General features: G+C 38.2%; 5 protein-coding genes across 10 annotated transcripts; 1 reads left to right on the top strand and 4 right to left on the bottom strand.

Annotated features, from left to right (window-relative positions):
• Positions 1 to 831: 831 nt before the first annotated feature.
• Positions 832 to 8,113, top strand: LOC106386960 (ubiquitin carboxyl-terminal hydrolase 8-like). 6 transcript variants are annotated; one of them, XR_007321145.1, is made up of 18 exons: positions 850 to 920; positions 959 to 1,120; positions 1,395 to 1,652; positions 1,861 to 2,002; positions 2,321 to 2,380; positions 2,508 to 2,600; positions 2,691 to 3,008; positions 3,110 to 3,250; positions 3,379 to 3,549; positions 3,956 to 4,213; positions 4,317 to 4,465; positions 4,687 to 5,226; positions 5,386 to 5,659; positions 5,812 to 5,958; positions 6,344 to 6,537; positions 6,632 to 6,919; positions 7,096 to 7,151; positions 7,732 to 8,113. XR_007321145.1 is itself a non-coding variant. In XM_048752141.1 (15 exons), the coding sequence occupies exons 2-14, from the start codon at positions 1,026 to 1,028 to the stop codon at positions 5,926 to 5,928; spliced, it is 2,616 nt and encodes an 871-aa protein (XP_048608098.1). In that variant the 5' UTR covers positions 850 to 920; positions 959 to 1,025; the 3' UTR covers positions 5,929 to 5,958; positions 6,027 to 6,311. The 6 variants fall into 6 exon arrangements, 3 of the variants coding, with proteins under 3 accessions (XP_048608100.1, XP_048608098.1, XP_048608097.1); XR_007321144.1 differs by having other exon boundaries at positions 851 to 920; positions 5,812 to 6,213; positions 7,325 to 8,113; XR_007321143.1 differs by lacking the exon at positions 7,732 to 8,113 and having other exon boundaries at positions 851 to 920; positions 5,812 to 6,213; positions 7,096 to 7,321.
• Positions 8,114 to 8,325: 212 nt separating this feature from the next.
• Positions 8,326 to 10,484, bottom strand: LOC125584155 (F-box protein At1g30790-like). Its single transcript, XM_048752144.1, has one exon. It carries the CDS (start codon positions 9,771 to 9,773, stop codon positions 8,574 to 8,576), a length of 1,200 nt encoding a protein of 399 aa, XP_048608101.1. The 5' UTR covers positions 9,774 to 10,484; the 3' UTR covers positions 8,326 to 8,573.
• Positions 10,485 to 11,738: 1,254 nt separating this feature from the next.
• LOC106386961 (F-box protein At1g30790-like) lies at positions 11,739 to 14,677 on the bottom strand. The gene is made up of 2 exons (XM_048752139.1): positions 13,508 to 14,677; positions 11,739 to 12,026 (listed from the first exon to the last, which is right to left on the bottom strand). The coding sequence occupies exons 1-2, from the start codon at positions 14,519 to 14,521 to the stop codon at positions 11,883 to 11,885; spliced, it is 1,158 nt and encodes a 385-aa protein (XP_048608096.1). The 5' UTR covers positions 14,522 to 14,677; the 3' UTR covers positions 11,739 to 11,882.
• A 543-nt stretch (positions 14,678 to 15,220) lies between these two features.
• LOC106386962 (E3 ubiquitin-protein ligase RHF2A) lies at positions 15,221 to 17,689 on the bottom strand. The gene is made up of 9 exons (XM_013826788.3): positions 17,454 to 17,689; positions 17,154 to 17,288; positions 17,030 to 17,076; positions 16,878 to 16,940; positions 16,667 to 16,775; positions 16,214 to 16,542; positions 16,027 to 16,131; positions 15,597 to 15,940; positions 15,221 to 15,501 (listed from the first exon to the last, which is right to left on the bottom strand). The coding sequence occupies exons 1-8, from the start codon at positions 17,457 to 17,459 to the stop codon at positions 15,631 to 15,633; spliced, it is 1,104 nt and encodes a 367-aa protein (XP_013682242.1). The 5' UTR covers positions 17,460 to 17,689; the 3' UTR covers positions 15,221 to 15,501; positions 15,597 to 15,630.
• A 1,701-nt stretch (positions 17,690 to 19,390) lies between these two features.
• On the bottom strand, positions 19,391 to 22,781 carry LOC106386964 (outer envelope protein 61-like). The gene is made up of 12 exons (XM_013826790.3): positions 22,674 to 22,781; positions 22,480 to 22,598; positions 22,007 to 22,237; positions 21,846 to 21,902; positions 21,603 to 21,731; positions 21,373 to 21,450; positions 21,213 to 21,283; positions 21,030 to 21,082; positions 20,727 to 20,892; positions 20,120 to 20,624; positions 19,883 to 20,026; positions 19,391 to 19,763 (listed from the first exon to the last, which is right to left on the bottom strand). The coding sequence occupies exons 2-12, from the start codon at positions 22,573 to 22,575 to the stop codon at positions 19,617 to 19,619; spliced, it is 1,677 nt and encodes a 558-aa protein (XP_013682244.2). The 5' UTR covers positions 22,576 to 22,598; positions 22,674 to 22,781; the 3' UTR covers positions 19,391 to 19,616.
• Between the last annotated feature and the right edge of the window lie 1,900 nt (positions 22,782 to 24,681).

Raw genomic sequence — 24,681 nt, 5'->3', positions numbered from 1 at the left:
GCTGACCCGCACCCGCCCCGCTCAAAATAATCTCGACCCGCATCCGCACCCGCGATTTAAAATTTTCAAATGGTTCGACCCGCACCCGCCCCGCGGCGGGTCAAACGGGGCGGGGCCCGCGGGCAATGATTAAAATTTCCAGCTCTAGGCAAAGCTATATATCTTGCCGAAATTCTTTTATTTATTTATTTTTTTGTTATTTTTTTTCAATTAAAAAACTATACCAGAGTAGACTAAAAGAATCGAACCAGTTAGCCAAGATGGTGAAACTGAGTCGACATAAACCATAACAGAACTGAGTAGACATAAACCATAATTGAAGGTAAATTTTTAGCACCACGTGCTGACTAGTCAATCTTTGTATTTTGTGCCCTAGGGATATGTCGGATGATAAAATTAGAGAAAAAACGTTTACATCGTAAAAACTCTCCCTGTAATAAACACCGATCATTCTATTGGTGTAGACATATTTTCACCGGTTGAGAATAGTCTATTGCAAAGTTCTTGTTGATTACATCGTTCAAATCAGTGGTTCACATTTTTTTGTTATTAAAATTTTATATTTGAACCGTTTAAAATAATTACAATACTTATTTTCATATGTACTTCCCAATTAAAATTAGGATTCGAGCTTATACAAAAAAAAAATCATTTCTTTGTCAAAATACAAATTAACCTTTAACATGAAAAATATCTTTGTAAATAATTCGATAATCTGCAATATTTGTTATATTAGCAACAATAAATCTACAAATTTGTAAAACAAAAATTACTATATAGAATTTCCCTCCTTCCTTATATCATCTTCGCGAGGGACGACGACAAAAAAAAAAAAAAAAAATCTCTCTCTATTTTGTCGTGCGTGCGTTGTTAGATGGTGACTGTCTGAAGAAAATATCGGTCCCTCCTCTCCATAAACATCTCTCTCTCTCTCTCTCTCTCTCTCTCTCTCTCTCTCTCTCTCTCTCTCTCTCTCTCTCTCTCCCTGCGAATCTTTGCTTTTGGCAATCGTGTGCGGAGGAACAATGAGCGTGGCATCAACGTCCGAGGAATCTCCCGATTCAGCTCAGCGGATCGATTCGTTCAACGGCGAGCAGAGCGTCTATTTCGTCCCCTTCAGGTATCTCCTTTTCTCCGTCTCTCTCTCTCTCTCTAGCTCTCGCTACCGTATTCTTTCATTGTGATTGGAATATTCGGCTAATCTGAATCGCATCTCAGTAAATAAGGCGTTTGATTCGAATGGGGTATTTGATTTAAAATTGATTTGATCTTTTAGAGATTTTGAAACCTGTGGATCCTTGGCTATTGCTGATTGGTATCAAATCAAATATTCATTCCAATAGCATTAGAGAGAAACATTCGATTAACCAAGTGAACTTTTGAATGTCTCTCAGGTGGTGGAAAGATGCTCAAGAGTCAGTGCCTTGTGAATCTGTTGAGAAAAGAGAGATCTTGTATACAGCAGCGACTACTGGGTCGTCTTACGGAGGCCCTATGAAGTTGATTAACAACATCTTTAACTCCGATATCTTGTTTGATCTGAGGAGAGAAGGTGATGATGCGTTACAGAGTAATGACACGGGAGAAGCAAGCGTCTCAGGCAGGGACTTTGCTTTGGTCTCAAGTGACATGTGGCTGCAGGCACTCAAATGGTAAGGGTGTTGTTTGCTCCAGAATGACTTGATTCAGTCTGTTGAAATCCTTTGTTAGAAGTTTGTGTTGGGATGTGTGAGAAAGCTACAGACTTTGAGTCAATCCTCGTACCTATTGTATATATGCTTGGGTATACTGTACATTGTACCTTTTAGAAAAGTAAAGGTGATGTCCTTACTTTGTGACCCATTACTTCTTTGCTCCCAGGCACCATAACGATAAAATTAATGAGAAAGGCGTGAAAAGTTTCTCCACTGGAGGCGTTGACAGAGGCGATGTTTATCCAGTACAACTCAGGCTCTCCGTCTTGCAGGAAACCAATTCATTGGCGGTTAAAATTTGCAAAAAGGTCTCTTCAAGCTTACAGCCTTCTTTATTTGCCTAATCTAGTGCCTTAGTGGCGCCACATTTTCTTGCTGCTATAGAAGTGCAGTGATCCACATTATTCATTTCATTGGGACTTGGTTTCCTCATAATTGAATTTCCCTATGAGACATTGCATAGCTATAGGTCAGGAGACTCTACCTTCTATCTGCTGAATTTGTAATCTACAGAATATACTGCATCTCCACTGAAGATTCATGCTTGAACCATATTAGAACCCATTTTGTTTCGTGTTCCATGTATGATCTTTTCTTGTTTCAAATCTTATGTTTTCTGCCTGCAGGACAATTCAGTTGAGTGCTTCAGACGAGCATGCAAGATATTCAGTTTGGATTCGGAGCAGGTAATGTGTTCCATTTATGATCTTTTTACCTACTATGTACACGATATGCAAATGGCAGTTTATCGTATGTGGCGTAGGCAATATATTCATGCAATTACAAATTATACCTGTACCTTTGGTTCTGTAGCTGCGCATTTGGGATATTTCTGGGCAAACAACCTTGTTTTTCCAAAAAGATATGAACAATTCCAAGGCTTGCCAACAACAAACAGATCAAGAAGTAAGTTTGACGACGTCCCTTTTCCTTTTTTTTTCTTTCATACTTCCTTGATGCGGTATTTCTTATCCTTCATTACTTATGGTCCAACAGATTCTTCTAGAGCTGCAGATTTATGGGTTATCAGACTCCATCAACTTGAAGGAATCTAAAAAAGAAGATGGTTCCACACATCAAACCAACGGAATTACCAATGGCACAACTTTCAGATTTGGACGGAGTCATTCTTTGAGCTTTTTGGGAAAAGCTGGAGAAGCCGGAACTTTGGGGCTGACAGGCTTGCAGAATCTAGGAAATACTTGTTTCATGAACAGCTCCCTTCAGTGCTTGGCTCACACACCAAAGCTTGTTGATTTCTTTCTTGGAGAGTACATCAGAGAAATAAATCTGGAGAACCCATTGGGAATGAAAGTACGCCACTCTATGGTTCTTTGTATAAATATGTGCTGTGGCTGTTTAATATATTCTCTTGCTTCTTGGTTAGCCTCACCGATCAAATTTTCTTCTGGCAGGGTGAGATCGCCTTAGCTTTTGGTGACTTGTTAAGGAGTTTGTGGGCTCCAGGTGCATCAACAGTGACCCCAAGGACATTTAAAGCAAAACTTGGCCGCTTTGCTCCTCAGTTTAGTGGCTTTAATCAGCATGATTCGCAGGTCAGGGAAAACACTTCAGTTTATAGAATCTGAATTAAGTGAGCCTTCCTGATGTTTCCTCTCAGCATTAACGACTGCATAATGGGATATTCCATTCATGTGTTTCGGGTTTCTTGATTTGGTTGCAGGAACTTCTAGCTTTCTTGCTGGATGGACTTCACGAGGACTTAAACCGTGTAAAGAACAAGCCATATGTGGAAGCAAAAGATGGAGATGGCCGTCCAGACGAAGAAGTGGCTGATGAATATTGGCGAAATCATATGGCTCGGAACGATTCAATAATTGTTGATGTGTGCCAAGTAAATATCTCAGGTTCCCAAATTGTTTATATACCTCTACCGACAATCACGCAAAGAATTGGGTTTGACTGCACATTAGGAAACTATAGTTAGTTTGAATTCAGCTTGAAAAATGTTGGATGCTCAAGCTGCGTAGTATTTTTAATGTTTCACGTGTCATTTAATCCGCATATATTTAAAATTCTTCCATCAGTTTGGTCAGTGCAATTTTATCTACTTGAATGCGATCATATTACCATGTTATTAAGTTATTTGATTGTCTCTGTACCACTATTTTTTTGTAAGAATTGCTTTGTGTTTTCTGGCTATGTCACGAACTTTAAGCATCCTGAATATCCTCATCTTCTTTGATTCAGTGCAGTTGCTAATAATATATCCTGACATTGGTATGCATTTCTGATTGTAGGGCCAGTACAAGTCAACATTAGTTTGTCCTATTTGCAAAAAGGTTTCGGTTATGTTTGATCCGTTCATGTACCTATCGCTACCTTTGCCATGCACGTCAATTCGAACAATGGATTTAACAGTCATGAGTGCCGATGGAGGTAGTCTGCCTGTCTCAGTGACTGTCAACGTTCCCAAGTTTGGAAAATTTGAAGATCTTCAGAAAGCTCTTGTAACTGCCTGCTCTTTGCCAGAGGACGAGACTTTAATGGTTACTGAGGTATATTTCTATATCATATGCTATATTTGACGCTTCGGGTCGTATTTTGGTGCTTAGGCAGATCATTTGTAAATTTATATTCATTCGGTCTTTACTTTTATAGGTGTACAACAATCGGATTCTTCGTGTCCTGGAGGATCCTAGTGATTCATTGTCCTTGATCAGAGATGGTGACAAACTTGTCGTGTATCGGTTAAAGAAAGATGCAAACGATTCTCCTTTGATTGTATTTATGCATCAGAAGCTGGAAGAGTAAGTTTGCCTAGTATTCAAATGCTAAGTAAGGTTCTTATCAAGGCAAACTAGTTAGACATTATCTGTTTGTTTATAGCTCTTTCCTCAGCAACCAATATTTATAGCTCTGGCCTATGTATAATGCATCTCTAACATGTTTTTTTTTTCAATTAACTAAGTGTACTGCAGTTTCAAATTTATGGGGTATCAAATATGTAACCGTCTCAATGTTATTTCAGGCAGTTCATCTGTGGGAAATCAAGCCCAACTTGGAAGGGATTTGGAATCCCCTTGGTCTCGAGGCTTTGTGATGTCGAGAATGGATTTGATGTTGAGAAGATGTACCTTAAGTTGCTTAGTTCATTTAAGATGCCTAGTGAAGTCTTCACAGAGAATCTTGAAAATCCTACCGAAGAAGAAGCAACTGAAAAAGCAGGTACGGATGGTACTACTTCAGCTGAGGATAAAAATTCCACTGATGTGAAGGAGACTACTGAGTCTGTTCCAGACCCTGTGCTGAGGCTTTACCTAACCGACGACATAGGAGGCTCAATAGAATCTGAGATATTGAAAGAAAAGCCTGTAAATATCAAATCCAAGCGGTTGAATGTGCTTGCACGTTGGCCAGTAAAAGAGCTAGACGTTTATGATACTTGTCTTCTGAGCTCCTTGCCTGAGGTTTCCAAATTTGGAACTAAGAGGCCCCAGGAAACCGTCTCGCTTTACAAGTGCCTCGAAGCATTCTTGACGGAGGAGCCTCTTGGTCCTGATGACATGTGGTGAGTTAAGGATCAAAACCATCATTTTCTCATTTTTATTCTCAGCTTTTTGATGAGTGAAATCTTTTGACAATCGCTCACCTAGTGGAGTTGAACTTGAACTTTATTTTTATGCCTTTTAGATATCCAAGTAGCTGACATGAGTCATAATCGTTTTAGGTATTGTCCTGGCTGTAAAGAACACCGACAAGCCATTAAAAAGTTGGATCTCTGGAGGTTGCCAGAGATACTGGTGATTCATCTGAAGAGGTTTTCTTATAGCCGGTTTATGAAGAACAAGCTGGAGGCCTTTGTGGATTTCCCGATAGATGGTTTTGATCTGTCAAGCTACATCTCATACAAGAATGGTCAGACGACTTATCACTACATGCTCTATGCGATTAGCAATCACTATGGGGGCATGGGAGGTGGTCATTACACTGCATATGTCCACGTAAGTGATAAATCCATCTATACTTCCTCGTGTATGTCTCAACGTTTAAGAGGAGGATATTACTTGTGCTAACAGGCTCATAATTTCCAAGTCTATTGGGTTGACTCCATACGATTTTTGAATCCTCATTTGATTCATCTTTTCTTTTGCAGCATGGGGGAGATCGATGGTATGACTTTGATGATAGCCATGTCAATCAGATCAGCCAAGAAAAGATCAAGACTTCGGCTGCTTACGTTCTGTTTTATAAACGTTTAGTAGAAGAATAATGAACCAGAAGCTGAAAGAAGAAGAAAGAGGTACGTGCAGTTTTGCCATTGTGAGGGAAGCTTATTTAAGAAACATCATTGGCTTTATTCTCATTCAGTACATGATAAAGATCAGAGCAGCTGTGTGTTGAGGCTTGCAAACAGAAGAAGAAGAAGAGCTGAGGACATGTTGCGGGGAATTCATTTTATTTATACAAAAGTTGGTGTCTGATTATATCATTGAACAATCTTCAATTTAGAGTAGGAAGAATAGAGAAATGCGTTTGAACAAAACCCTAAACCCTTGTGAGATATCTTTCTCATTGTTTTTTTAGTTTTTTTTTGTCAGTCATTGCATCTTGACCATGATAGTTAAAAGGAAAAAATCTCTACTTTTTAACTGATTCCTTTCTTTTTGGAATGTCTTTTTCTTCAGAAATTGTCCAGTCTTGTGACTGACCATAAGAGTGTCTGTCGAAATGAATGCCATCACAACCTCAAGGGTTCGATTTCGCTTGGATATAACCCTAACTTAGAAACATCTGCCTCGAGAAAATAGTTTTGCTGGATTCTGTTGATGTAGAACTGTTACTTGGGGTTTATGCATGCTTCCAGTTACATATGGTTATGGTATGAGCCTGTTTCTCCGTTTTGTAGCTCTGAAGCTGCCTAGAATATGATGATATTAACAATGCAAAGCTGTGGACACAAATATTGAATGCAGGGAGAACGTAATATACAGTATTGCAATCTCTATGAGTTAGGGACGTGCAAATCCATTGGAGGGTGTTCCACCTGCTGTTAAAACAGATTTGACTAAAAAAATATAATGAGACGAGTAAAACCAGAATGGTACGTGCTGCTGACATGGTGCAGCTTCCGGGAGTGAAGAAGGCACCAAAGAAGCGAATAGCTGCAATGCTTGAACCAACTGTTGAAAGTTTGAGCGGTGAAGATGGCGAGCCGGTAGCAGAAAATGAAGAAGAAAATGAATCAGACGCTGAAGACTCAGGTACTGTGCATTTTTTTGTGAACTATTATAGTAGATTCATTCAGGTAACTGGTTCTGTATAAATGAATGACTGATCCTCAGAAAGACATTCCATTAGATCTGTAATCCTGACTTTCAAACTACTTGACCATATGTAATCCTGACTTTGGTCTTCTGTTTTGCTTTTGATATTCCAGAAGAAGCAACTAATGGAGAAAAGCTGGAGTCAAATCTAAAAATCTGAATGCCAGAGGTCTCTTGTTACCTCTTTTGATCCATTGTGTGTTTCCTTTAGAAAAGTCAAGCTTAGAACCATAGCTTGGCTCTGAATGATTCTTTATTACACCACATCTCTCTATCTCTGGGAGGGATTTTGTTGAGAGCATCATAACTAACTCTTTAACGAACTATATAATTGGGTTTCAGCTATGATGCACCGAGACGGATACGGGGACAGAAATGGGGATGGAAGCGGGGACGGGAAACGGGAAAATTTAAAAATTATGGGTACGGGTACGGCAAATATATACTAGTAAAAAATATAAAATATTTATAAAAAAAAATAAATTTATATAGTGAATCTAACATAATTAGATATAATTTACTATAATATGTCTATTTTGCCAACTAAAATTACAAGCAAAATAATAGTGACAGTTAAAAAACAATTACACAAGCATTATGTCCCGTGAAAACTAGTCTTACTCATAGCTATGTTCTCTAACCGTCTCCAAGCCGTACCAGTGTTGTCCCCGTGAAGTACCCGTCCCCGAAACGTTTCCGGTACCGGTACGGCACCTAAATAGACGTCCCCGTGCTACATAGGGTTTCAGGGATCCAAGTTGATATGGATTTGAAAGGGGCTGGAACCTCAGGTTCAAGAAAGGCAGCTGGCAGAGGCAGAGGCAGAGGCAAAGCCGCAGAAGCTGAGAAGGCGCCGGTTCCAAGAGAAAGAGATGAGAAGCCAAAGACGTCTCGTTTTTTCAGGCAAGATTATCAAAGAAATGTATCTTTCTGGAATGTTCATGTTCAGGTAGGCTTTTTTGTTAGTTTTCTTTTCCAGGATTGACAAATGAATTTGTGCTGTTTCTGGTGGTATGTAAGGGTGGATTCTAGACTCCTAGTTTGTATCGAACACACAAGGCCAATACCTTTTTGAACTATGGGAATAAGCATCTGCTCCCACCTATAATGCACCATTCATCAGAACCACAATTCGCTTTTTCGTTATATCTAACATCCACAACACTTTAGATATACAATACAGTACATTTGGTTTTTGCTCGGCCAATTTTTTGAAGATAAGTAACAATCAATCAAAATAGATAAAACAAACTCAAGCTCTTATTTATCCATCTTGCACTATCCATCTTTCTAAAAGTCAATCAGTGCATATGCAACGATTGTTTCAGGATCATGTAATGATCATTTCACTTTGTAATTGTTTCCTGAACTGTATGACTCCGGTCATAGCAAAATTGTAACCGTATTTCTAAATAAAAGTACTTAAAAAAAAAAAAAAAAAACTCAAGCTCTTAAAACAATCAGAAAAATTATTTTCCAGGAATTTAATCTTTTCTAACAAACTCAGATCATAATCAAGTAGCTATCAAATTGAATGGAAGAAACTATTGAACCATAAACCAGTGAATAATAATAACAATAAATAAATTCCTTACAAGAACCTAATATTCTCAATGTGACCTGGAAAACATGACATCCAACTAGTCCCATGGATACCTCTGAAATCACCATCCTTCATTCCTAGGATCTCTACTTTTCTTATAATCTTTTTATTAAAATCATAATAACAAACATAAAAAGGCTTAGATGAGTCTAACAATCCACTGAACACCACAAGCTCCCCCGTATGGATCACTCCTTCAGACATTAAGTGACTCGCAGTTAAATATTTCCACTGAGAAGGTAAGACACACGTCATGCTCGACCATTCCTGTTTCTCAGCATCTTCAAAAACCCACAATGTCATAAAATTTTCTGGGAAAGAACAATCTATACGGGCCAATTTTCCCTTGTAATTTATAAATATGGACCTGTATGCGGTAGAGAACATATATGACTCCAGCTTGGGTATTTTAATAAAATCAATCTTCTCAGATCTAACATCGAACCTAACTATTCTTGACAGTCCAGCTCCATAGTATAGAGCACCATCAATGCATGTCTCTCCGCAAACATAGCTGTAATTATCTCCGGTCGGGTTCTCGATCTTTCTCCACTCTTGTTTCTGAGATGAACTCACAGTGCAAACGAAATGCTCCTGTTGGTTATATTTTCTTATAGAGTCGGACCTCATCGTCACACATAGCACCTTGTATTGATCTTTGACTGGATCGTACCCAAGACTTGCGTGCATGCATCTTCCGTTGGGTGTAACCTCTGGCAGTTTCACAGCTTGTCTTGTAATGGGATTATAAACAGTGATAGTATTACAAACCTGACCTCTGAAGCAGACGAAACCGTTGACAGAACCAGAGATCAAGTAGTTGCTGGGTTCCAAGATCGGCATGTCGTATCTGGCCATGACTGTGGATGATTTATCATCGTCGTTGTTGTCTGTGTGTTCAGGAGCCGAGAAGATGAAATTGATCTTCTGCAAATTTTTTAGAAGATAGGACATGAGAAGGAGACGAGGACGAGTCTTTGACCAAGTCAGGAACGAGTCTACAAAAATTTTGCTGCGGATGGTAGAGAACCATAGCTTAGACACGGATTGGAATCGTAAGAGCGACTTCGCAGGAAGTCGAGAGAGTATCTCGATAACGAGATCGAAAGGAATGGTTGTTGTTGTGCTGTTTCCTGCATGATCTAGGTCAATTCGTTCTCGTGAGAGAGATGGTTGTGAATCTTCCATGGCTGCTTTGTGGTGAAGTCCAAAACCCTAAATAAAAAACGCAATAACAATAGTACTAGTCACGGAACAATTTATAACCCCCATCAATCCAGTAAAACCTAACCAACTAAAGCCGAACCGAACCTAAATAGTAAATGTGGTTTGGAGATATTATCAACGTGTAGATTCGGAGACTTAGGCAATGGCAACTCTCTCTATCTATCTTGTTGTGTTGCATCTTCTATTCTCCTGTAAGTTGCTTCCACTTATTTGAGAATATATAATATTGATCTTAACCAAAAATTGCTTTATTTTGTCTTTACATGAAGTTTTTGTTGTTGATATCCCCTTTTTTCTTGCTATCATTCAATCTCCCTTATTTTTCTGATGAAGTTTTTGAGTGTGCAATCTACCATGCACTCATATTGAAATAAGGGTTTTGTAAAGTTTCCTAGGCTGTTTCCACATGTACATTTAGCTTTATTAGTTATCTCTTTCTGCTGGTGAAATGTTTGCTTTTTTCTTCACGATTCACTACCTTTGATGATATTGATAAGTCTTTAGACATTGTGTATTATATATTGCTGCCTTGCCTCTCATCCGTCTGTGAAGAGTCAACTTTCTTGATCTCCTGCTTTTCTTTTTATTAATATTATCTGATATATGTGTATATATAATATATTCCTCATTCAAAATTTCTGACTAACGTCAACATTGACGACCATAGGGAGACTCTTCGTATCTTCCCCTACTCTTGAGTCGCTTGACGAGTCCACTGCAGACACTTCCTAAGGTTAATATATGTTTCTTGTTCATGAACGCAATATACACTTGTTTGGTATATGCAAAAATGTTCACAGGATGAAGCAGTTTCAGGAGGACTATGCTATTATAGAGTTGGCAAAATTTAAGGTACACACGATTTTCATTTTCATGGGATATCACTGCGACAAAGAATCTCTACTACTGCGTTGCAATATTTTCGAATCAGTTAAAACAGCTTTGACTAAAAAAAATATAATGAGACAAGTAAAACCAGAATGGTACGTGCTACTGACATGGTGCAGCTTCCGGGAGTGAAGAAGGCACCAAAGAAGCGAATAGCTGCAATGCTTGAACAACTGTTGAAAGTTTGGGAGGTGAAGATGGCGAGCCGGTAGCAGAAAATGAAGAAGAAAATGAATCAGACGCTGAAGGCTCAGGTACTGTGCATTTTTGTGAACTATTATATAGTAGATTCAGGTAACTGGTTCAGCATAATCAATGGCTGAGCATCAGAAAGACATTACATTAGGTATGTAAACTACTTGACCATAATATATAATCCTGACTTTGGTCTTCTGTTTTGCTTTTGATATTCCAAGAAGTAACTAATGGAGGAAACCTGGAGTCAAATCTAAAAAATCTGAATGCCAGAGATCTCTTGTTACTTCTTTTGATCAGTTGTGTTTTTGCTTTAGAAAAGTCAAGCTTAGAACCATATCTTGGCTCTGAATGATTCTTTATTACACCACATCTCTATCTATGGGAGGGATTTTGTTGATAGCGTCATAGCTAACTCTTAAACGAACTATTATAATCGGGTTCCAGGGATCCAAGTTGAAGTGGATTTGAAAGGAGCTAGAACCTCAGGTTCAAGAACGGCAGCTGGTAGAGGCAGAGGCAGAGGCAAAGCCGCAGAAGCTGAGAAGAAAGAGACAGGACGAGGCACCGGTTCCAAGAGAAAGAGCTGAGAAGCCAAAGACAATGTATCTTTCTGAATGTTCATGTTCAAGTAGGTATAAAGGCTTTTTCTATAGTTTTTTTTTTCCTGGATTGACAAATGAATTTGTGCTGTTTCTGGTGTGTAAGGGCGGATTCTAGACTTCTAGTTTGTATCGAACACAGAAGACCAATAGGAATAAGTATCTGCTCCATACATTTGGTTTTTGCTTGGCCAAGTTTTTGAAGATAAATAACAATCATACACAATAGATAAAAACCAACCAAGCTCTTAAAACAAACAGAAAAAAATATTTTCCAGGAATTTAATCGCGTCTAACAAACTCAGATCATAATCAAGTAACTATCAAATTGAATGGCAGAAACTAATGAAACATGAACCATAATAATGATAATAATAAATTTTTCTTACAAGAACCTAATATTCTCAATGTGACCTGGATAACAAAACATCTGACCGTTTATACGTCTCAAATCAACATCCTTCATTCCTCGGATCTCGAATTTTCTTGTACTCTCTTTGTAAAAATCATAATAACAAACATAAAAAGGCTGAGAAAAATCAGACTTCGTAGCATGAGCTTTCTGTAGACGCTTTTCTCTCGGGCATTATCGAGTTTTCAAATTTCAACATGTTCTCCGACGCCGGTGGTGCAGACGCACGCCGGCGTCACCTCTGCCAGTCTTTCCTAGCCACGACTCCATCTTTAATTCACTTTTGTCCTGTATCTCTTATGGTTTCTTTCAACTTTGCTGCTCTGGATCTACTGTCAACACTACCGGTAGAGATCTCCGTGGTCTCGTACTGTTGGTCGGAGTTCACCAGAGTGGACCTTTTCTCTAGGGACTCCTGGATAATTTTCTCAGACGATACCTCTCTCTCCATCTTTTCATCCTCCATGTCTCCTTTCATCAGATCTTCAGATCTATAAACCTATTTAACTCAACCTCAGCGATGAAGCGCCTGTCTGAAGACCCACACCGTAAACGACTCCAGCCACACCTTCTCTTAACATCTTGCGTTAATCCGGCGACCGATGTAGATGGGATTCCATTCCGGCGACCAGATCTATTTCTTCAAAGCTTGATAAGGTTGTGTTGTCTGCTCAATACTCTCACCTTCTCCACCCAGTTAAGTTATATTCTCTCCAGTCTTGCTTGGAAGTCCGGCAAAACCTGTTATGGTGAAGAACAGTCTCCTCCTCCGACTTGTCTCGATGGCCATCTAGCTTGTTCCGGTGAGCTCTGCAAATACCCACCGACCACTGCTCTTTGTCTTTCAACCAGGGATCTCCTCGCCGCTTCCGACTCGTACTCCAGATCCACAACGTCCCTTGCCAATGAGCCAGAAGCTATTGGACCAAGATACGAATCTTCATGGGTCTGGCCCAGTACTTTGGCTGAAGCTGCTATCCCAGTTATCAATCTACTAAAATCCAGAAACCTGCAACACATTGTGAGCCAATCAATTTCGGTTTTGGTTTCTATGGTTAATTTAAAGAGCTTCGATGGATTCATTGAAGTCTTTATTCTGAGCTTATTGCAATATCACTCACTTAGGAAGCAGTTTTCGGTGGATTCACCGGATCTGTTATCGTTTTCATCATCCTCCTTGGTCGAGGATAGAATCTTACAATCATACCTCCATTCTATGAACGGAGATGTTCTTTCGGATCCTTTTCCGAGTTATTGTTTCAGCTTACTCGCCGGTTTGTTTCCTTGCGTAGCGGTTTGTACGGGGCCAGAAGGTGCAATCAAGATTACTTCGGTTTTTCTTGTTGGTGAGGGTTGTCTCGCAACGTCACTTGTGACTAAATCTCAGCTATCCGACTTTGCCGGAAATGCTTTATCGACGCATTCAAGCCATGTCTCGAATTCGCTGTCAACTTCATATGAAGACTTATTATGTTTAATTGCTTTTTTTGTTGTAGTTTATGGTTTGTCTTCAAGAGGATGTTTAATTCCCTCTTTGTCATTGTAGTCGTCAAGTTTGAGTTTAATGAAAGTTGTGTTTCAAAAAAAAAAAAACAAACATAAAAAGGCTTAGATGACTCTAACCATGGAATGAACACCATAAGCTCGCCCGTATGGATCAGTCCTTTAGACACTACGTCAGTCTCAGGTAAATCTTCCCACTTAGAAGGTAAGACAAACATCATGCTCGACCATTCCTGTTTCTCCACATCCTCAAGAACCCACAACGTCATCAAATTTTCTGTGCAAGAATAATCTACACTGCCCAATTTTCCCTTGTAATTTATAAAAGTGGACCAGTACATATTTGACTCTTTGGGTGTTTTAATAAACTGAATCTTCTCAGATCTAACATCGAACCTAACTATTCTTGACTGTCGTCCAACTTCATAGTATAGAGCACCATCAATGCATTTGTCTCCAAAGATACATCGGTAATCAACTCCGGTGGGGTTCTCGATCTTTCTCCACTCTTGTTTCTGAGATGAACTCACAGTGCAAACGAAATGCTCCGGTTGCATATCTTGTCTTTCAGAGCCGAACATCATCACACACAACACCTTGTACTGATCTTCGACTGGATCGTACCCAAGACATGCGTACATGTATCTTCCGTTGGGTGTAACGTCTGGCAGTTTCACAATTTGTCTAGTGGTGGGATTATAAACGGCGATGGTATGACAGCTAACACCTCTGAAGCAGACGAAACCGTTGACAGAACCAGAGGTCAAGTTGTAGCCTGGAGCCGAGATCGGCATGTCGTATCTTGCCATGACACTGGAGGAGGATTTATCATCGTCTGTGTGTTCAGGAGCCGAGAAGATGAATTGCTCCTCAGCATCTCCGAGATAGAGCGTGAGAAGGAGACGAGGCCGACTCTTTGACCTAGTCTGGAACAAGTCTACAAAAAATTTGCTGCGGATGGTAGAGAACCATTGTTTTGACACGGATTGAAATCGAAAGAGCGATTTCCCAGGAAGTAGAGATAGTATCTCGATGATCAGATCGAAAGGAATGGTTCTTGTTGTTGTGCTGTTTCCTGCGTGAACGAGAGACGGTTGTGAATCTTCCATGGCTGGCTGGCTTCGTGGTGAATTCCACAAACGACCCACCCTAGATAAATAAAACTATAGTAGTATTAGCTAGAAGAACACATTTATGTTTGGAAATCAGGAAAAGTGCACAAAATAAGGAAAATTAAAAAAAAAATCCATTAAATTTATTTCCAGAAAGTACCATTATGTTATTTTTAACAACGGTTTAAACTTTAAATTTTAACAAAAAAAACTTGTCTCACTCCTTAAAAACTACATCATTTATAGGGCCATAGGGGGAATATGTTTTTCATATGATTCATTCTCATTCTTCATTTTTCTTAAAGAATTATTGACACTAAAACATTCAAGAAGTGGATCATATGTAGGAGAAGATTATATGCCGGTCCCTTTGTCCTTTTCAGATCAATGACTGCAAGGATTAAGTTAAGTATCCCCAAGGCGGAGAAGATTACTACAGTATAGTCAATAATGCCTGAGCATCAGAAAGACATTACATTAGGTATATCATTTGGACTTTGGAACTACTTGACCATATGTAGTTCCTGACTCTGTCTTCCTGTTTTGCTTTTGATATTCCAACAGAAAAAGCAGCTAGTGGAGAAAAGCTGAGTCAACGTTTTCTTTTGTCTAACATCAACACACTTTAGATACAATAAGTTCGGTTTACTTGGCCAAATTTTTGAAGATAAGTAAACAATCATACACAAAATCAAATAAGCAGAACTGATCGATAATGTGAGCGAGAATGTCAATTTACAACACACAACAGTCTTTTACTCTCTTTTTTTTTTCTTTTTAGTTTTGTTTTGACATAACACAACACATCAGAAGGCGTTTCATTTCTGAAGCAAAGCCTCCTTTTGGTCATATAACCTTTTCTTATTATTGTTTTTTTCTTAAGAAGCAGAAACTTTTCCTATGCTCCCACACTTTTTGAACTTCTGACTCTGTAATATATATAGCAGACTTCCACAATGAGAAACATCTGCATGTCTCTACAAAGAAAGAAAAGAAAGAACAGAACAAGAACTTAGATGTTGAGGGATTAAAAACTTAATCAGTAAATCAAGATAGGGTCAAACATATATACCTTTGCCAACAACAAGATGCTGGCACTTGTTTTATCAGCTAGAACCAGAACCAGCCGCACATGCTCCTTTAACACCTCTTTCATTCAAAGAATGTTCATCACCCGCTTCTGATCTTCCATTATGCTCATTGTTTGATTCACCAGGACTGTGTTGATTTTCTGATGATACAGATGCAGTGCTACTGTTTTCTCTCGTTTCTAGACGTTCCATCATGCGGGACACAGTGGCGATTCCGGCACTGACTTCTCTTTTAACCTCAGAGCCAAGTTCTGCCATGGACGTGTTGCGAGAGAAGAATCTTTCTTTCCAGCTCCTCGTGTTCTTTGATATAGACTCTTTGTATCTACATTTGTGCATCAAGAATCACTTAAAATAGGTGAAAAATTATTAAACAAACCAAAGCTAGCTAGAGAGAGATGATGGGGGTACCTAGTTGAGACAGCGTTTAGTCTAGACTTTAGAGATTCTGAAAATGTTTGGAGTTCAGATGGTCCAGCTCTATCTTGATCACTTGGTGAAGATTGATTAAGAGATCTGTGTACGGTAAAAACAAAGGAAGCCTCAGATTGGCTGCATGTAGTTACATTGTAATAAGAGACAACAATCAGGTTCAGACCTGCTGTTTGAATCAGATGCCGAAGGAGAAAGGTTTGTGACTGTGTTTGACTGAAGAGAACCCTCCCCTATAGTAGTATTGCGAGGAAGGTTTGTGACAGTGTCACTCTCATCTCTCTGAGATGGAGAGGAAGGCATTGGATGAGGAGGAGGAGGCGGAGGAGAAGCACTAGGATGGTGAGAGTACACCATATACTGTGGATGACCACCTTGAGTTGATGACCTGCTTCTGTGTCCTTCCCTTCTCGCCCCATGTCTTGCTCGTCCCATAGCAGCAAAGTGCTGTATGATCCGCTCTTCGAGATCCAAGTTATCCACATTCGGCGGGAGCTGCATTTAAGGAAAAAAAAATTGTAACAAAGATGGAACTCTCCATTTAGATAACTCACTAGCAAAAAGATGTAATCAATTCAAGAATCAAGAATTCAAGATGATAATAAGAAGAGTCACATACATGTTGTAACTCAAAATCGCCGAAAGCTGAACGAAGAAAAACGGTGGCATTTCTAGGTGGAATGGAGTGGAAGTTCCTCTCCTGTACAACAGCCTCAAGCAGCTCCTGACTGGAAACATAGAAAGCACATCGCTAAAACCTCTATCAATCAAGGATGCATCATGGTAAAGTTACCAAGTAAATGGTATTACAAGGTGACCAAAAAATTAACCTTGTGGGGTCTTTGAGACTAATTGATTGCCAACACATTGGGCACTGTGAACTCCTTTGACACCTGGAAATTTATGAAATATAAAATGACAACAAACCTTGAGGTATTTGATTATTCTAAGAGTTTCATTTTCAGGTTTGAAGAGATCTTACCACTCAAGAATGCATTGGAGATGATACTCATGCTTGCAACTAGTCAACTGCGCGAGAGAAGAGAGGTAACAAAAATTGAATTAAATGGAATATAAAAATGTAATTTGATTTTGAGATACATAACAGTAGATGGTTCGGATTCGCAAAAGGCTTCAAGACAGATGCTACAAGCATCATCACAAGCATCTTGGATTCCCCCTTGCACAAAAGCTGCTGCCGAAATCAGGTGTCCCTCAGATGACGTCGTATCACCAACTCCCTGAAATTATAATTTTTTCAATAATGCAAAATCCAACGAGCAAAGAGGTGAATCTAGAGAAACTGAGCACAATTCAACCCGGCTTCGAACACCAAAAGCATCATTTTCAGAAGAATTTACGCAATTACGATGAATCAGATCAAATTAAACGGGAAAAAAAATAACCTCCATTGAAATCGGATGATGATGATGACCTAATGGAGATGAAGAAAGGGATAATAAAGGGTGATCAACAAAACCCTAGATTCGTGAAGAGCGAAGATAATGGAGATGGAGATGATGAAGAAGAAGAAGAAGAAGAAGAAGACAAAAGACTAGACTTTTCTTCTTTCTTGCGCGTGGTCTCTTTTGACTCTGTCTCTCTCTCTCTCTCAACGACCTTCATTTTTTCTTCTTTATTTAAATTTAATTCAGACCACTAACGAAAAGACAACGACTGGGTCCCAGATTAGTTTCCTTTTCCCTTGTTGAGTTCTTTTGCTTTTTTATCTGTACTTTCTGTTTTCACCTCATTCCGACAACAAGATTTTTCACTCTTGGTCGGGAAAAGAAAGTACGAGAAAGAATAATTATGTCGGTAAGAAAGATACGTATAATCTAGAAAAGAAAATTCGTATTTCTCTCTAAATATTCAAAGGACTAACGGAAGGTGGAAATATATTGAGATATATTTAGACAAACTTGGGTTAAAAAATCTAATATGATTTATAGTAAGAAAAATCAAATATGATTCATATTAAGAAAAAATCAAATCTGATTCATATAAATGAATATCTAAAACATTAATATTTTGTTCCTCTTCTAATGTTAAGAGCACTACAGTAGTATTGATGTTGATTTTGTGAGTTTATAATCAAATCTAGACAAAGATACCACGAATAAACTAATTTGTATATGCTTTTTGGATAAGTACGATTTATTAAAGAAAAAATTACACTTAGGCATACTTTTATTTTCTCCATTTACATTTACACATACTTTGTGCTGGTGGAGTATTTTTTTCTTGCAATTTATCTAAAATACCCTTGTGACTAAGCAAACCAAAAAACTAACATCTAAAAAATTGTCGCTGCTAAACTCATCTTCTTCTACCCCACTATTCTTCTTCACTACTGCAAGATCTTCATCATGTCGGCGACTTCAACGTCCCACTCCAGAACACAATTTTAGTTAAATTCTTATTTATTTGGACTCATCAAAAGTAGTAAATGATTTTCATGGCCTGAATTTCAATGAAACAGTCGTCTTTATAACTTTGGACACTCTGCAACTCTCAGATCTCAATTATCTTTGTTCAGTGCCTTCAGAAACGACAAGACGAAGAAAAACAATTTTGCATCTCTCTGATCGACAATGAAAAGTTTCAACTTTCACAACTTATTTTTTTTCTTCAACTCCTTTGATATTTGTTTACAAACCCTAAATCAACCTACCCTTATTGGCCAAATTTTATATTGTCTGGTTACCGGTGGATCTTCACACAGCCGCATCCATCACTTCCTGCCTCTAACTGATTACGATAGACTGCTTTTGACCACACGAACATGACCACTGAACACACACACTTGACCACATTACGATAGACTGTTTTTGACCACACGAACATGACCACTTAACACACACACTTGACCACACCCTTTTCATACAAACTTGATTTCATACAAACGTGACCACATGTCTGTAACCTTTAAATTATCTTTTCCTACTTCTAGTGTAGACCACATTAAGTGCCAAACAGCCAAATCTCTAAAACATTTGTAGTGTCCACAAAATGATGACCATGACTCTATCTTTGACCATGATTCCTCCAACCACATTACTCCCCAAGCAGGAGAAGATGAGATCAAACAATTATTAGATCTACGTTATCACTTTTAGTAGAATCGTACTTGTTTTAAACGGGCCGTCGGATTGTTTTCAAAATACTTTAATCTAACGGTTTCTAACATATCCTAATGTTTTATGTACTTTTTCCCTTTTAACTTAACCATAAATCTCATCTCGTCTGAATTAAAGGCATTATGGGAAAAGAAAAAACTAAAGCAAAGCAGAAAGTACTCCTCATGTGTAAAATGTTAAACATGTAATGAAACCAAGAAAAATAACCTTAGTAACTCTCTCTTTATTAAATAAGCGAATATCTTAACTAAAACAGCATATTCTTTTTAACATTAAAAGTTTTTCTTTTAAAAACACTACAGAAGGTGGAAGAAATTGAGACAAAACGTGGGTCGATGTTACGGTTGTTATACAAACTACGAAGCAAAACCAAAGACTGATCTTAACGTAAAGGGTTGAAGAAGTCTCAAGAGACCTTCGTTGTTTCCTTTATCTTCCAATGTAGCCGAGACGATGAAGGATCACTGCTAAGATGAGCATGCATATTGCCAAGATCAACCCGCCTTTCCCTAGCAACCACTTCTTTGCTTTCTTCGCTTTCTCTATCCCGGTTTGAGCCCGGTCCGCCCATCTCATCTGCACACAAACATTTAGTTTTTAGACAGATGAGAGATGGACTAAAACAATCACTTCTGTAATATTCTGTTTTCACATTTTCTTTCTTTTTTTTTTTTTTTCCTAAACCAAATGCTTACCATTTTCTCTAAGGCTTCAGGAGTAAGAGAAGCCATGGCTTCCTGAGCTTTTGCAGCATCTTCTTGAGAAAGCTTCATCCCGAATTGCTCGCTCATGCTAGCCATCATCTCCGGATTCATGTTCTTAATCATAGACGTGAACATCTAAGAAAAAAACAAACAAATAAAACACTAAATATATACACATTTACTATCACATTTATGTTTCCTGATTAGGTAAAATATATAAACAAGAACCTGTCGCATGGCTGGATCTTTCATTTGGTTTCTCATCTGTTCTTGCAAGTCAGCAGGCGGAGCAGAAGCGACGCTTGGTTCCAAACCGCTTCTTGGAGCCGAAGAACTAGACTCACCTACAAAACTACTTTCCCGTGGAACAGTTGCTTCTGCGTCCCTGTTTGATGTTGAAACTGGAGCGTTTGCTTTCAAAGACGATGCCATGTTAAACATCCTCTCACGCTCTTCCGTTGACATCTTACTCATCATATCAGACGCGAGTTTAAGCATGTCTGGTGTGGGTGCAAACCCGTTTCCTCCGGATGGCGAAGTCGAAGAGACGAAAGGGTTGTCTCCTTTAAAAGACGAGGCTGTTTGGACCATTTTTTGAATCTCTTCAGGAGACATTTTGCCTATCATGCTAGAGGCGGTTTTGAACATGTCTGGTGACATGTCTCCAGCTTTGCCTCCGCTAATAGCAGCGAGTGTATCGGGGTCAGTTTTTGTAATGAAGTTCTGAAACGTTCTGCAAGCCAAAGAATGAGTAAAAGAGAAATTTAAATTATACAATTCGTTTGCAATTGTAAAACAAACACATCTATACAGTAGTTCGGAGTGGTGTTGAAACCTGATTGCTTCCGGGTCATCTCTAAGAGCTTGCAATCCATCAGCATCCGTATTTATGCCCCGAGCATTGCCACCAGTGTTGCTTTCTGGTTGTGTCCCAGTGACCTCTTTAGAGCGTTTTTTATTTTCTCCAGTATCTTCTTCAGTTATTTCTTCAATCACCACACCTAATAACCAATCAAGATAACAATTCTCAGTTGTTTAGTCATTCATAGATGAAGCAGATCATCGATGCAGCTAAGAAATGTCTGGTTTGACATAATAACACTATATTATTTGAAGCAATTCAGAAAGATTATAATACCTCTTGATGATGCCTTGCCAGGGCCCTCAACAGCCACTCTTTCCTTAGCATCTCTACATGGAAAAAAAAAGAGAGATAAAAGTTAAATGATGTTTATTATAAATATGTCAATATCCAAAACTATGAAACAAGCAGAGCTGAAAAGTATGACACTAGCAGTTACAAAATATAAATAATACATACCTTAGCACATCGGCGATTGTCTCGTCTTCAGGGGAAACTTCATGAGCCTTGCTTAGATCGGAGACGGCATCCTTATAGTTTTATACAATCAATGAGAAAACATATATTCAGGACATATTTTTACAGGAATGGAACTTCCATAAGCAACAGAAGAACTAACTTCAAATTGTCCCAGGTCTCTGTAAGCTTGCCCCCTCCTGTATAGGGCTTTGACGTTTGTTGCATCATATGCCAAAACCTAAATTAATGCCAGAATGTAAATTCATCAGAACAACACAGAGACAGGATGACATTAATGTGTTACATCTATTATAAGAAGAAAAAAAAAAGATAATAGATTGACATCACTCTTTTTCCTAGACATGTTAGCATACACAAGGTTCAGCATACCTCGGAACCTTCCTTTATGCACTCTTCATGCTGATTCGTCTTCAAATAACATGACATCAGATTGAGAGAACAAGCCAACAAAAGAGCTCCACCTTTAGAAGATGGAATGTCCTTCAGATTGTTCTTTGCCTGAGATATGGTCAATGAGTATTTGCATAATGAGTAGAGATAAAACTCTTCTTGAATTCAAAAAATACTAAAAAGTCAAATAGCACAGCAAGAGATACGTGTATGCAGGCTTACACGCAAATATTTCTCTGCAGCACCACTGAAGTTTCCGCGACTATGAAGCTCATTACCCTGCCAAATATAGCAACAAAATGGTTGCAGTGTCAAAGTAATTACATAGAGATAAATACAAAGAAAATCAAAGATTCCCTCTCTCCCAAAGCCAACAACATTACCTGTTTCTTCAGCAGCTGAGCTGCGTTTCTTTGGTAGGTAAACTGAGCATCAGCCTGAACACGCATAGCAGCAATCTCTTCAGGGGAAGCATTAGCCATCTTCTCGCCAATCTGCGCCATATCCTCAGGGCGAGTGTGCTTGAGCTGTTCAGCAGCTTGTCTCAAATCTTCAGGCCTCATGCTGTTCATACTCTCAGTTGCCATTTTCATCAAATCTGGATTCGACATCATCTGTAAATTAACAACAATTGACATCAAGAAACAAGAGTAAATATATTATTTTAAAAATTTTCCAACACATACAAGTACTTATGCTTGTCAGTACAATATTACAAACTAACTTTCGTGAACTGTCTCTCTCAAGAGAACACATTCCATTCGATTCGACAAAGCAAATTTGAATCAATTATGACAATCACATCAAATCAATTATTATTTAAAAAAAAATAAAAAATAAAAGGAAATAGAAAGACCTGTTGTTGGATTCTAGCGAAATCAGCAGGAGTCATGCGGCTCATCTGATCTTGAGCGAGCCGGATCATCTCCGGATCCATCATCCCGTTAAACATCTTCCTTCTTCTCCTTCCCGAAGCTTCGATGGGATCAGATCGGAGAAAAAAAAAAAAAAAAAAGCAAATCTCTAGCTCAAATTCAAATCCAAACTCACCAGAACCAATTCGAAAACAGAGAGATTGCGAATCGGAAAATCGAGGAGAATTGTTTGTTCGCCGAATTTACGAGAGAGATTTACATATTTTACCGACCGAACATGCCTGGAGTACTTAATGACATGTTTACCCTTCCACTTTAACGAGGTGATGACGTGTCATCATTAACTAATCAACTAATTGTAGTATTAATTGATTAGCGTCGGATAATTATGATTAATGTGTGCATGTCCTTGTCCTTGTCCATGTTGGAGAACGATGTCATGTGCTCATTGCTGTGACTGTGAGGAAATCAATCTCTTTTTTTTTTCTTTCATTAATGCATTTGGTTGGTATTGGGCCTCCACTCAAAACCCGGCCCAAAGAAACAAATACAAACTGTATTGACATAAGTTCAGTTCATTAAAGCCTGATAACGAATTAGACTAGAGTGTTGAGTAACTTGAGTTAAGACCCAGTTCGTGGAAGTGATCGAAGCATAGTAGAAGCTCGACATCAAGTATCATGGCAATGGCAAATCCAGCAACATTTTATTATCAGGTTGTAGTTACAGGCAGCGGGGGACAGTAAGGAGCTGTTTGTTTTACAAGTCAAGTCATCCGGATGGAGATAGAGTTCTGTTTCTTTAGATTTAAAATTGCATCTAATATAATGATTCATCAAAATGACTTTTAGAAATTTATACTTAATTTCAAAGTCCATCCAGCTAAATCAATTTGGACCATCTGGATGAAGATCGTTCTGTCAAAATAGTATAATGTCTATTATACTTCCCCTAATAAAATTCACAAATTACAAACCAAAACTCAATGTCATTTTGTCACTCACAAAAAAGATGACAAAACTGCATATTTTTCACCAAAATTACAAAACAAATTTTCCAGTCAAAACTACAAAACGCATTTTCTCGCTAAAATAAAAAAAACGCATTCTCCGCTAAAAAAACGCAAAAACACTTTTTTCCGTCAAAATCGCAAAAATACATTTTTTCCGCCAAAAACACAAAAACGGATCTTTCCGCTAAAAACACAAAAGTACTTTTTCCCCGCCAAAAACCATTTTTCTGCCAAAAACGCAAAAACACGTTTTCCCACCAAAAATGTGAAAATGAGTTTTTCCGCCAAAATACAAAAAATGTGTTTTCCGCCAAAATACAAAAAATGTGTGTTTCCACCAAAAACACAAAATTACTTTTCTCGTTAACATCGCAATATCAAATTTCCGCTAAAACCGCAAAATTTTATTTCCCGCTAAAACTATACTTTTACTTCAGATAATTAAGAAAAATTAATAGTGGGAACAAAATAAAATAGAGTTATTCTTGGGTTCACCCCCTAGGTTCACCAACCAATAGGATTTCATTATTTCAAATTCGATATCTTTTAGAAAAGGAAACAAAATATTATCAAGTTATATTATGTTTTTAAAATAAAAAAGTAAAAAAAAATAGCAGCTACAGAAAAAAGAATTAAAAAAATCTTTTTAACGTCGTCGGCAAAACACTAAACCCTAAATCCTAATCCCTAAACCCTAAATCCTAAACCCTAAACCTTTGGGTAAACCTAAACTCTTGGGTAAACCCTAAACCCTTGGGTAAACCCTAAACCTTTGGATAAATCCTAAACTCTAAATAAAAACACTAAACCCTAAAACTTTAAACCCTAAATCCTAAACCCTAAACCCTTGAGTGTTTTAGTGTTTAGTGATTTTGATTTAGAGTTTAAGATTTATCCTAGAGTTTAAGATTTATCCTAGAGTTTAGGGTTTACCCAAGGGTTTAGGGTTTAGGATTTAGGGTTTAGGGATTAGGATTTAGGGTTTAATGTTTTGCTGACGACATTAATTTTTTTTGTAATTACTACTATTTTTTATTTATTTCTTTTTACCTTTTAATTTTAAAAAGATAATATAATTTGGTAATATTTTGTTTTCTTTTCTAAAAGATATCGTATATGAAATAACAAAATCCTATTAGTTGGTGAAGAGGTTCACCATAGGGGTGAACCC

The sequence above is a fragment of the Brassica napus genome, chromosome C3 (assembly GCF_020379485.1).
Source record: "Brassica napus cultivar Da-Ae chromosome C3, Da-Ae, whole genome shotgun sequence".
NCBI classification, from domain to species: Eukaryota; Viridiplantae; Streptophyta; class Magnoliopsida; order Brassicales; family Brassicaceae; genus Brassica; species Brassica napus.
Note: the sequence above shows the minus strand (reverse complement) of the source record. Positions and strands in the feature narration are given on the sequence as shown.

Excerpts from the sequence above, each read along its gene's own strand:
- LOC106386960 (XM_048752143.1), top strand. The coding sequence starts at position 1,026 with ATGAGCGTGGCATCAACGTCCGAGGAATCTCCCGATTCAGCTCAGCGG. Across the intron at positions 2,381-2,507 it reads TCAGTTTGGATTCGGAGCAG|CTGCGCATTTGGGATATTTC; the intron begins GTAATGTGTTCC and ends TTGGTTCTGTAG. Across the intron at positions 5,227-5,385 it reads CTTGGTCCTGATGACATGTG|GTATTGTCCTGGCTGTAAAG; the intron begins GTGAGTTAAGGA and ends TAATCGTTTTAG.
- LOC125584155 (XM_048752144.1), bottom strand. The coding sequence starts at position 9,773 with ATGGAAGATTCACAACCATCTCTCTCACGAGAACGAATTGACCTAGAT.
- LOC106386961 (XM_048752139.1), bottom strand. The coding sequence starts at position 14,521 with ATGGAAGATTCACAACCGTCTCTCGTTCACGCAGGAAACAGCACAACA. Across the intron at positions 12,027-13,507 it reads AGTCATCTAAGCCTTTTTAT|CCTTTTTATGTTTGTTATTA; the intron begins GTTTGTTTTTTT and ends GATTTTTCTCAG.
- LOC106386962 (XM_013826788.3), bottom strand. Across the intron at positions 16,776-16,877 it reads AGTCTCAAAGACCCCACAAG|TCAGGAGCTGCTTGAGGCTG; the intron begins GTTAATTTTTTG and ends CTATGTTTCCAG. Across the intron at positions 15,941-16,026 it reads CTAAACGCTGTCTCAACTAG|ATACAAAGAGTCTATATCAA; the intron begins GTACCCCCATCA and ends GCACAAATGTAG.
- LOC106386964 (XM_013826790.3), bottom strand. The coding sequence starts at position 22,575 with ATGTTTAACGGGATGATGGATCCGGAGATGATCCGGCTCGCTCAAGAT. Across the intron at positions 21,284-21,372 it reads GAGACCTGGGACAATTTGAA|GATGCCGTCTCCGATCTAAG; the intron begins GTTAGTTCTTCT and ends TAAAACTATAAG. Across the intron at positions 19,764-19,882 it reads CTGAAGCCTTAGAGAAAATG|ATGAGATGGGCGGACCGGGC; the intron begins GTAAGCATTTGG and ends GTTTGTGTGCAG.